Source organism: Camellia sinensis, chromosome 1 (genome assembly GCF_055761805.1).
Source record: "Camellia sinensis isolate YWXY chromosome 1, ASM5576180v1, whole genome shotgun sequence".
Classification (NCBI taxonomy): Eukaryota; Viridiplantae; Streptophyta; class Magnoliopsida; order Ericales; family Theaceae; genus Camellia; species Camellia sinensis.
Genome location: NC_138961.1, coordinates 117,904,120 through 117,916,685, shown reverse-complemented (window position 1 = coordinate 117,916,685; position 12,566 = coordinate 117,904,120). Strand labels below are relative to the sequence as shown.

General features: G+C 45.9%; 1 protein-coding gene across 1 annotated transcript; it reads left to right on the top strand.

Annotated features, from left to right (window-relative positions):
* Positions 1-10,536: 10,536 nt before the first annotated feature.
* LOC145789928 (uncharacterized) lies at positions 10,537-12,317 on the top strand. The gene is made up of 2 exons (XM_082867570.1): positions 10,537-10,903; positions 11,916-12,317. Exons 1-2 carry the CDS (start codon positions 10,676-10,678, stop codon positions 12,288-12,290), a joined length of 603 nt encoding a protein of 200 aa, XP_082723696.1. The 5' UTR covers positions 10,537-10,675; the 3' UTR covers positions 12,291-12,317.
* Positions 12,318-12,566: the final 249 nt, after the last annotated feature.

Genomic DNA, 12,566 nt, shown 5'->3' with positions numbered 1-12,566 from the left:
GCACTTGTTTTTCTTTCCTCAAAGAGCGGGACTGAGATGCTCATTTAGCACGTAAATAGGAACCTCGTTCACGAAGTACACGCCAATTTATTCCCTGCAAGGGCAGTATCTCCGAGGCTACCTCATTAATAATGAAGCGTCAATAGCCCATCCTGTACCGTACTGTACCAGTCCCAATCGCAACGATCACCGACTGAACCAAGCCCCAATCGCCCCATCAACCGCTGATATACGGCGTTCTCAGTTCCTGAACCATCTGGGGCACGGGCAGATTCATCAATCTATATGGCTCGAGTGCCCCAGCCGTTCCACGAATCGATTCTTCCGTGCAAAAATTTATTACGTTTTATTCGGCATTCTACGTTCGTGAACCAGCTGGGGCAAGGGCAAATTCATCAATCTATATGGCTCGAGTGCCCCAGCGGTTCCACGAATCGATTCTTGCGTGAAAACTTTATTACGTTTTATTCGGCGTTCTACGTTCGTGAACCAGCTGGGGCAAGGGTAGATTCATCAATCTATATGGCTCGAGTGCCCCAGCCGTTCCACGAATCGATTCTTGCGTGCAAAATTTATTACGTTTTATTCGGCGTTCTATGTTCGTGAACTAGCTGGGGCAAGGGCAGATTCATCAATCTATACGGCTCGAGTGCCCCAACCATTCCACGAATCAATTTATCTGAGCACTAGTCTTGAATTCATTTTGTTTCTGACTAAATCAGATCCCTAATTTCAATCGGCCGTTAAGTCTGCCGTCTCATGCATACTTGACATTTTGCCCTAACTGCTGAGTTTCCTAACTATACGCTCACATAACAGACAATACGAAAAATAACTTGAGAGCATATAAAATTTTCATTCATAAACTGGGCGCTGGCAGCGGACATTTTACATATGAAAATCCAAAAAATGTACATTAAATATACTTAATAAAACTAGAATGTCTCCCAGATCAATCCTCAGGATCAGACTCAAGTGGCTCAACATCCACTTACTCGTATGGAATCGGCACGGCCGATGTAGCTTCAACGGCAGCAAGGGCTTTGAGCCACCCATGTTTGAATCCCTGATTTTCAAATTTGGGGACTTCGTCTACGTATTCCTTGAAGGCGGCCCTCTTCCTACCCTCAAGCGCCGTAGAAACTTTAGATTCGGCTTTTTCCTTGGCCGCCTTGAACTCCTTTAACTCAGCCTCTGCCTTGGCAAGCGCCTCCTTGGCTAACTCAAGCGATTCCTCACTCACATTCGCCCTATCATTGGCTTCAGATCTGAGCTGGTTAGCAGTCTGAGCCCTTTCCATTTCTGCTTCGGCTCGCATATTTTCCATAGCGGCCCTCATCACCTCGAAGTCGGCCCTGCTCCTTTCACCTTCAGCTTCAGACTTTAAGCGGCCAATTCTTTCAACGGCATCATGGTGCCGGCGGCCTAGTTCGGCTATCCTTCCAGCCGTCTGCAAAACAAATCAGGATCATCACATCAAGCAATATAGTGTGCAAACCAAATCAAACGAGCAGAAAAGAGAATATCGTATACATACCAGAAGGGTAGACTGGGTAGCGAACGCTATAAGCTCCAAATCCGGCTCTTCTTGAAAGGTGGCCTTATCAGCCGGCAGTGAAACTGAGGCGGCCAAGCTCAACGCTACGGCCGGATCCTTTATGACGGATGCGTCATTAGAGATTGGCATGTTTTTGATCTTTGGTTGAACAACAAAAGGAACAACCACGTCAGATTCCTCTAAACGAGGCCTTTTGCCAACAAGACTATCCTCTGAGCCTGCGTCTCCCTTGGCATTATGTTTTTCGCCCCGTTCTTTACAAACTAGTCATTCTTCCTGACTTGCTGTTCGGCCTCCCTCTCTATCTCATCCAAAACGATTTGAGCCATTTCTTCCGCAGTAACGGGTTGTAAAGATTCAACCGGGGTAGGCTCAGAATGAGCGGCCTCTGCCTTCTTTCGAGCGGCCATTCACTCGGCATTTCTCTTTCTCGGCATCTGCGTGAGATTTTTCCCAGTCATGCCTTCAGAAAAATAGCCGGGCAGGTGCCCCAAATCTGTAAAAATGTCTCCGAAAGAAAACTCTACCCGACCCGAAATGGACGGTGAGTCAGGCTGGTTAAGACCGGCAGTTTCAAACGCTGATTTTAGAGCTTCGTCGACCTCTTCGGCCTCGGTAATGAACTCCCTGGTTAATTCGACGACCACCTCGACCTCCGGCTCTAAGTCTCGCTCCAAATCGGAAGTCTCGAGACCAATCTGTCTCAGGGACTTGAAGCTGGGGAAGATAAGAGCTATAGGGTGTTGTTCGCCGGTTGGGATCAGAATGTTGTCTGTGGCCGAGAATGTAGTATCGGTAGGCTCGTACCTCAGAAGAATATGGGCGGCTCTGCCTTGTTTCTGTACGTTTGGACGGCCAAAATACTTTAGCGCAGTCTTAATGTGAGAAAGTACTGCGTCGTTAACCGAGCTCAGAACCCTCTTCAACTTATTGCCTGCAAAAACGGAGGATTATATTTGGAGAAGAAGCCGAATAAAAGAAAGTTCAACAAACAAGGAATCACGCGGCAACCTGGTTCACCTCTCCGTCTGGGAATAGGGTCCAGGCGATCTTCGCCTTCGCCAAATTCCCAATTTCCCGAACATTGACCATTATATCATCAACTCATTTGCCAGAGCTGGCAAGCATGGTTACCAAGTGATGGTCGATGTCCCTGGCCCTAAGAAAGTAACGCCCGAGCTGACCGGAGGATTTGGCTAAAGCATAGCAATGTCAAATCGCAGGAATGCCCAGGTTGATCCTGAGGCGCCGGTTCAATTCAACAATTCCCATTACGATTAGAAAGAAATTCACATTGAGTTGCGAGGGAATCAGATCCCAGTGGCGGAGGATGGCCCTAAGAAATGGATGTAGGGGAAAGCGAACGCCACCCTCCGCAATGGACAGGAGAGGGAACACGATTGTATTTGGGTCATCCCTCTCCATATCCGGGGAACTCTCCGTTACTAGAGATAGATGAACATCATCAGGAATAGAGAAATGTTTTCGGAACCCAGAAATTCGACCCTCAGAGAGGGGGTCTTTCAAATGCTTAGCCATTCTAGAGGGAACTCAAGGATATTCTAAAACAAAAAATAAATATGGAAAGTAGGATTGCAAAGAAAAGAGAAGAAGACAGAGAGGAGTTGCAGAAAATACGTCGGAGAAGAAATACCGATAGGCGGTCCAGAAGGTTCAAATATTCAAAAAAGTATGTGTTCGAAGGGACTTAAACTTCAAATCATAATAAATGGGAGAGAAACACGAATGAGGCGGGAAGGCGTTACAGTGACCGAAAAGCATGTACGCGTCCTAACATGCATTGGGAAGAGGATTAACCGCCGAATTTCTGTTTTCCCAAATCAGGAACCAAACACGCCGACTAGTTGATGCTAGAAGGGTGTTTGGGGGGCAATTGTGGGAGCCGAATTTTAAAGGAGGCATACTTTAACAGACTGGTATTGCCGGCTCTGTCCAGAATCATCAGGATGCCAAATATAAAGGGTAGATGGGTCGAATAGGTACCGAGCTATGGAGCCGAGTTAATATGAATATAATGAGCGAAAAGTGGACCTGGCCCCGAGGCTCAGGGAACGAGTATAAATAAAGGAATAGTAGACTGAGAAAGGTATATGATAATTGTGGTGTTTAACTTAGAATACAAGTAATCTAGAACGAGAGACTGACTTGTCCTTCAGAGTGCTAATTCCGGCACCCCTGACCGGAGTATTTACTTCCTTTCAGGTGCCTATCGGTGGATCACGAGCGTCCCCCAGGATCAGAAGAGTATTTCCAAAACCACTTCCCCACATTTGCTAAGCTTGTTTTGGGTCTATCTCAGTAGGTTTTTGGTGTTCTTTCAGCATGTTATAACTCTGTCTAGGGTTGGTTTAATTACCGCTTGCATGGTCCTTGCACTTGTGGTGCATTTCTATTCACTAGCCTAACATGCATCATGCTTTTGACCATCATTCTAGCATGCTTTTGGCTCTACTCAAAGAAGTTTTTGGTCATGTTTTACCATGCTTGAGCTTTGATTTATGTTGTTTTGGTCATGCATGCCTCGCTTTGTATAGCCATAGTGCATTCTAGCTCACTAGCCTTAAGTTTCCAAGTCACTAGCATGCATTGCTTGGGCTATTTGCATGATTTGGCATCATTTAGTATGTGATTTCAGAGCATGTTTAACTGCCATGTCTTCACATCTTTCACTCTTTCAATGCTTTGGAGGGTTGGTGCTTTATGCTTTAAAAATGAGCCATTGTGTATGCCATCTTGCCTAGGCTTTTGGGCCACTATTTCAGTGTGCTTTTGGTCTTGTTTTGCCATAATACAACTCTGATTTTTGTTGGTGAAGTCATCCCATGCTTGGTTTTGGTAGGTGTAGTGTAACTCTCCTTATTGGCCTTGCATGCTCCATGCTTCATGCCTTCATGCTAGCTTGTGTTAGCTCTAGTTGTAGACGTCCCCGAACGCTCCCGGGAGGGGTGAGCTCCCGTTCTGTTCATTTGGGGTCACTACAGCTCAGGACTCTCAAATTGTCACGGTTCGTAATCTGAACCAAAGAGTCCAAATCTGGCAAATCGTTTTGAGAAAACAGATTTTTAGAAAAGAAGTGCCAAACATGGACTGCTTTGCCAGATACAGAGTCGCCACCTAAATATTTTATTTTGGGAAATTTAGGAAACCCTGACTCGGTGCCAAAGGCCACGTGTCCGTCATCACCAAAGTTGCCTCGGCTCGGGAACTTGGGTACGATTGGGGAAGGTCACTTCGTGAGCACCCCCGCTCGCCCGATCAAAGATCGGCCTCTACTAACCATGATATCTATTTTTGAAAACATTGTGTGTTATTATTCCGGTTATTAGCCTAGGTTACTATGTGATGCGCGCAGCATATAAGTATAGAGCGGGTCGCCTGAATTGGAACAGAACATTTCATGTTTGTTTTTTTGAAAGGTGGTTTGCTATTCGCAAGTAGGCTTAAAATGCAGATTTTGCCACCCTCGGGTGGGCTTAGAAAAGATGATTTTGCCACTATCTAGTGGGCTTAAAACTCACAGTCAATGATTTGTTCCAATCCAAAAAACCCAACCTTCACCCACAGGCATTCAGGCAGTTATATCACATAAGCAAATAGCCTCATGGTAAGCATGCTATTCATGGCAGTCACTCACACGCATGCAAGGATGCTAAAGCATAAAACTCACCGGGTGCTCCAAGCTAAAACAAAGATTACATTAGAAATCATGCATGATCCTAAGTATACAGAAATGCCTAATGCAACACATGCAAAAATGCAAACTATGGCAGGCTCGGCTATTCTAAACATGGCATATGGAATGTGACAACTAACATGTATTCAATTTGGAATTGAAAGTACAATGCAGTTAGTATGATGCGCCGAGCCCGGTGCATGCAAAAACAGATGAATGATGCAAACATGCTGTCATACTGTATGCTAATTGAAATATGCCCTAATCTAACCATCATAAGCGGAGAAAGACGTGGGGTTGGAAGACATACAACACACACACGCACACTTATTACAGTTATGCCCTCGCGCAGAGGGTCCAAATAAATAATACAGTCCCGAATAAAAGAATATTACAGTCCAAATATTACATTCCAAATAATATACAAATTCCTAATTAATTAATCAAATTAACTAAGAAAGCTGTAAAACTGGCGTGCAAGCCAGGCACTGCCTTGCTTCTGATGAATCATGTATGTTTGGGCTGTCTTGCGCGGAAATTCACGGAGATGCCCCAATTAGCCTCTGTTTTGCACTTGTTCTTGAAATGCGCGCCAAGCCTCGAAAGACTGCTGATTCTTGATTTTTGCTGCATCAGAGAGCAGGAAAGGGGCATAGCAATGTATTTCACAAATATATGCATGCCTCGATCCTCGTGCCACCAATCACGCATACCGAGGCATGATGGCCGAGGAGTCGAATTGCACAACTCAATATAGAATGAATGCACGTATAAACACAACAAGAACCTAACTCCATCATGGATGATCCGGAGTGTCGGTGACTAGGGAATTGAGACACGTTCCGTCACTCGGAGTACGAAACGCACCTCGTTTTCCGTGCCCGGGCTAACTCCTATTCCGAACACGATGCAATATGCATGACATGCATGAAATGCAACTAAGATACAATCCTAACATACACGATGCTATGAAAATGAGATGCCTCGAAATGCATGCACACGGGCACGCAAACCGAGAAAATGACAGAATGTGATCTAAGATACAACCTAGTATGCACTATGCTGTAAAAATGAGATGCCTCGAAATGCGTGCATACGGGCACGCAAACCGAGAAAATAACAGAATGCGATCTAAGATATAACCTAGTATGCACTATGCTGTAAAAATGAGATGCCTCGAAATGCGTGCATACGGGCACGCAAACTGAGGAAATGACATACGCAATGCAAATGACGTGGAAATATGATATGGGCTTACACTAACATGAGAGAGACTCAGCCACACTCACATAAGAGGCCGATGAATAAAATGGAGTGCCTCGAAATGCGTGCACACGGGCATGCAAACCGAGACAATGGCATACACAATGCAATATGGATAAAATGGCATATAGAATGCAACATGGACTTATACTAACATGAGAGAGCCTCAGCCGCACTCACATAAGAGGCCGATGAATAAAATGGAGTGCCTCGAAATGCGTGCACACGGGCACGCAAACCGAGGCAATGGCATACGCAATGCAATATGGCTAAAATGGCATGCAAACATGTTAATGGATTTTCAGCAATGAAAAGTGGGGGAAAACAGCCCCGAAATGAGGCGAAAACACACCCGATGCATGGAATCTCTCCCGAAATGCAAAATTAGGCGCATAGAATGAACTACAACTATACAAAGCATGCATAATTGGTACATGGAATGAAAAGACAGAAGCAATACAGCCTCAAAATAAGCATTTTTCCAGTACAAATCATGGCCAAACAGCAAACAAGGATAGGGCAACAATGGCATGCAAAAATAGGGGCCAAGAGAGGGCAATGAAACAAGTGGTATATGCAAAGCCCAAACTGAAAAATTCCCTTCTACAAAATTGAAGAGGGACCAAAAATATGCACATTTATAGAACTGTAAAAACCCCAAAACAGTATACAAACATGCTAGAAATGCAATGCAAAATGAGGCTCAAAAGAGGCTATAACACAAAGTATACAAAATATTCCACAAACGGCCAAAGACCCTTAATGAAATATGAATAATGGGCCAAAATAAGACTATTTTTAGTACTGTAAAAAGGCCAAAAATCGAAGCACAATAGGCTGCCAAAGCATGCAAAAATGGGGACCAAAGAGGGAATATAAAGGCAAGTGTAGCATGGAGGTCCCAAACAGTGTTGAGCCCTTCTTCAATGTTGAAGAGGGGCTCAAAATAAGCCTGTTTTTAGTTCTATAAAATGCCCAAAAATGAAAGCATAATGGGCTGCCAAAGCATGCAAGAAAAGGGGACCAATGAGGGATATAACATGAAGTAGCATATGGAGGTCCCAAACCATGAAAGGCCCTTAATAAAACATGAATAATGGACCAAAATAAGACTATTTTTAGTACTGTAAAAAGGCCAAAAACCGAAGCACAATAGGCTGCCAAAGCATGCAAGAAAATAGCATTTAAGGAAGACATTGAAGCAAGTGCAAGATGGGGGGCTCAAACAGGGTTGAGCCCTTAATAAAAAGTGAAAAAGGGCTAAAAAAAATGACCTTTTCAGTTTTGGTCGGAGCTCAAATATACAAGAAAGAGAGGCTAAGAAATGTTGCAAAAATGAGCTAGAAAAGAGGGAAAGTGAACTTACCCTTGAAGACTTGACTTTGGTTGCCTCTTGGCTTGAGTTTGTGGCTCCTTAGGCCTTGGAGAACACCTTCAATCTTCTGGAATGGAGGATGGAAGGGTGGGGGGTGGTGGTGTAGAAGGAATGGTGGTGTAGGACTTGGAAGTTTTTCAAGGAAATGAGAGAGATGAAGAGGGATTCTTGTATTCAAGCTTGAAGAGCAAAGTTTCTAACCCCTTAACTCTATGTTGCCTGCTGATTATATGGACAAAAAAAAGGGAAGTAGAGGAGGGGCAAAGGTGGGGGAAAATTAGGCAAGTTTTCCCCTACAAAATATCCCCCGGATTGGGATATTTTCTGGGGGAAACAACTATACAGCTGTAAAGTGGATGTTGTAAGGATCATGGCCGGCTGGTTTTTGGAGCTCCAGGTGGCCGGCCGGCCACCTCCCCTAGCCGGCCGGCTAGGGTTCAAAAGGGTCAAGTTGAAATAGTGGCCGGCCACCACTTTTTAGGGTCCTCCCATGTGTGTACAACACAACCCTATGGTTCAAAATTCAAGAAAGTGGCCCCAAGGTGTTCAACATTAGCCCGGAAGGAGGGGTTCAAAAGGGTGAAGCAACATTACTGGCCGGCCACTAACTTTTAGGATCCTCCCAAGTGTGTACATCACAAATATGTGGTCCAAAGTTCAAGAAAGTGGCCCCAAGGTGTTCAACATTAGCCCGGAAGTGTGAAAAACGGGCATCAGAGGGCGTCGGAGGATATATAACTGGTTGCTGCAACAATTACTGGCCTCCCACCCTTCTACAACCTTCCCAGTGATAAAACAGAGGTACCTGCCAAAAATGAACGAAAACCGTTGCAAAACGAATGTTCGGGGGCCAAAACGCGTAGTTCGGGGTCCCGAAAATGGGCTGTTAAGCACCGAAAGTGGCATTCGGCCACGAAGTGGGTTTCTCAGACCCCAGTGTCCCTCAAAAAGGAGTAAATAGGAGGTATGCCAAAAATCGGGGCAAACGGATATGGTTAGGCGGTCCCGAACCGAGGCACACGGCCAACGATTCCGAAAAACCGGAAACCGGACTCCGAAATGGGCAAAATGGCCTACGGCCACGAAATGTAGCCTACGGACATTGAGAGATGCTCTACGGGACCTCTCCCTCCCCTCAGGAAAAGAAACAGCGAAAACCGAGCCTGGTTCGCAAACCGAGGCAAAGCACAAAAGAGGGTTCGGAAGTCCGGAGGCAGGGCTCACGGCCGCGACTCTGAAACTTCTGAACGAGCACATTATGTAATATCACCAAGCGCTCAATCGGTGACGTCTGAGTCTTAAGGTTGGTCAAAAATGGGGTGTCTACAGTTGCCCCTCTTTGACAGAACTCGGAAGTCACAAGTGACGGGAGTGAATGTCAAAGCTCAGAGACGACCCATTTTTGACAAGGTCGAAGACTTAGACAAACGTACAAAGTAAACAGAGATGTGCCCGCAGGCATGCCCGCAGGCGAGGGGGCAAAATGCAAAACGATATGCATAGAGCCGGAAGTAATTCAATGATCATGCAAACGCAGCAAGCTGTAATGAAGCAAGTACTCGCAAATAGATGCAATAGTTTTAAGCAAGAATGCAAAGCAACAACTACATTTCATGCAGTTAAGAATGCGGAGGATTATTCAATCCCCGCCACGTCTCACACGGAGAAGATACGATACCTGCGCGATTCGTCTGGTCGCACCAGCCTCAAATGAACCGTACATGCAATATCGTGCCTGCAAAAGAGAGAAATTTCAACAAGTACAATATGCTACCATCATATATTTAATGTGATTCTGAAAGTTTGACACACGCAGTGCCGGTGAGTGAATGCATCGCAATGCAAGAGTGGAACATGCGTGACAACGCATGCTCAATCATAGAGGTATGCCAATATCAAGAAATGTGCATAAAAATGTAAGTATGCTCATGAGAATGCAAGTTATGTGCATGATAGTGCAAAACGAGCATAAATCAGGGTGCCCGTTTGTTACGAAATGACGAGCAAGGAAACGCGTGTTTCGGCGAAGGCGACTTTGATGACGGCCTTTGATTCGATTTCCTGGAAAGACCACAACATATTCAAAAGGATACATCTTGATTTTGATGAATGATGATGAGACACATGTCAGAATTTGAAGCTGAAGTTCCGGCGGATCATTTTCGCGACAGAAAGTGCACTTTTCTTGAACTTTTTCAGGTCCCGGGAACTCCAATCTTCCTCAAAATTTGCAGAGAGCTAGGTGGGCATGTGGGGGACATGGCCGGCCAGTTTTATGAGGGATGGGAGGTGGCCGGCTGGTTTTACAAAAAGAGAATGGCTGGCCGGCCGGTTTTCCAAAAAGGAATTGGCTGGCCGGCTAGAAAAGGTGGCTGGCCGGCCATCTGCCCAAATCCGAGGGCATTTTGGTCCTTTCACCTCCTTTCTTCATGCTCCTTCATCCCAAGAGTTTGAGCCTATAAATGCAGCCGAGATCTTCTCTTCTCTTGCCTCCTACACCACTTTCTTCTCCAGATCTGAGTTCCATACGCGTTTTCCAATGCCCCACGCAAGTTGTTTCTGCAAAAATATTCAGTTTCAAGCACTTTGAACTGATTAAATTTTGGTTTCGGAGCTTCTTTTCTCATTTCCGCCACTTGAGGTGAGTTTGTCTCAATATTTGGAAGATTTTCTCAGGAGTTGACTTTTGTTGACTTTTTCATTTCCCGAGAGTTGACTTTTGTTGACTTTTTCCAATTTTGGCTCATTTTCGCTCATTTTTGCTCCTTTTGCAGATTTTCTGAAAATGGCGGGTCATTCTCCTCATGGTGGAGGCTTTCCGGGTGCCGGGGATGATTTTGATCCCATGACTTTGCCCCCGAGGGTCCGACCTTTTATTCCCGGGAGGTACGCTCCGACAGCACATGTCCTTCCTCGTGCCGTTTTCCGTCATTTCACTGATTTTGATGAGCGAGCACCTGGGGATCTGCTTCTCCGAGAGCCAGAGCATCACCTCTCCCATGAGGCCCGAGAGGTATTTACTTCATTTTCTGCATTTTTCGTACATTTCGCGCCTTTGCCATGCTTGAACACACAGTTTAGCTTATGACATAGTACTTTATTTGCATCCTGAATATATAGCTTAAACACTTGAATTTCTGAACACTCGGCTCATTAATTGATTGCGAACGCACGGCGCACATTAGTTAAGAAATGAACACACGGCTCACACTCTGATTTGTCGAACACACAGCCCGAATTTGAAAGTGAACACACAGCACTCACTGACTTAGAGTAGAACACACAGCCCAAACTCCGATTTTCTGAACACGCAGCCCAGATTGATAGTGAACACGCAGCCCACACCAATTGAGAGTTGAACACGTAGCCCAAACTTTAATTTCCTGAACACGCAGCCCAGATTGATAGTGAACACGCAGCCCACACTAGTTGAAAGTTGAACACGCAGCCCAAACTTTAATTTCCTGAACACGCAGCCCAGATTGATAGTGAACACGCAGCCCACACTAGTTGAAAGCTGAACACGCAGCCCAAACTTAAATTTCATGAACACGCAGCCCAGATTGATAGTGAACACGCAGCCCACACTGATTGAAAGTTGAACACGCAGCCCAAACTTAAATTTCCTGAACACGCAGCCCAGATTGATAGTGAACACGCAGCCCACATTGATTGAAAGTTGAACACGCAGCCCAAACTTAAATTTCCTGAACACGCAGCCCAGATTGATAGTGAACACGCAGCCCACACTGATTGAAAGTTGAACACGCAGCCCAAACTTAAATTTCCTGAACACGCAGCCCAGATTGATAGTGAACACGCAGCCCACACTGATTGAAAGTTGAACACGCAGCCCAAACTTAAATTTCCTGAACACGCAGCCCAGATTGATAGTGAACACGCAGCCCACACTAGTTGAAAGTTGAACACGCAGCCCACACATTTCATTGGCACACAGCCCATTCATTTCATTGGCACACAGCCCATTCATTTCATACTGACACATGTATTCATTTTGAATGCAGGTTGGTTCTCGCAGTGTACGGGGGTATGGCTCCACCGCCGCGCGGGACTGGTATGTTGAGCTCCCGGAGGTTGTCCGGGATTTAGTAGACTTGGTAGGGTTCGGGGCCTTCTGCATCGGGTTGTCACGTTGTCCTGCTAGGAGGACACTGATGGCGGCATTGGTAGAGAGATGGTGGGACACCACCAACTCCTTTCATTTCTCTGCCACCGGGGACATGACTATGACCCCTCTAGACTTCGCTGTGTTGACCGGCCTGGACATAGGAGGTTGGTCCATCCCCTATGACGAGGACATGGGCGAGTGGGAGGCCGCTTGGACATATCTGCTGGGGGCTCGCCCGCCTGTTGACAGGGTTTCTGGGAGAGTCCGATAAACTTGGTTTTCTTCCCACTTCCGGCGGACGGAGCAGTACGCCCGTGGTTTCCTTATGTTCCTCTTCGGGACTACCCTGTTCGCCGATAGAGGGAACACAGTCGGGCTATATCTGCTGAGCGCTCTGGTTGACCTATCACAGGTCAGTCGATATGACTGGGGTGGCGCCGGCCTGGCTACCCTTTACTACTATATGAGCGCGACCTCCCGCGGGCGGGGAGACTTACTTGGCGGTTATTGGAGAGCCTGGGAGGTACTTTTCGGTCCCCTTGATTTA

Coding starts and splice junctions, on each gene's coding strand:
- LOC145789928 (XM_082867570.1), top strand. CDS start 10,676: ATGGCGGGTCATTCTCCTCATGGTGGAGGCTTTCCGGGTGCCGGGGAT. Junction 10,904..11,915: donor TCTCCCATGAGGCCCGAGAG/GTATTTACTTCA, acceptor TTTTGAATGCAG/GTTGGTTCTCGCAGTGTACG.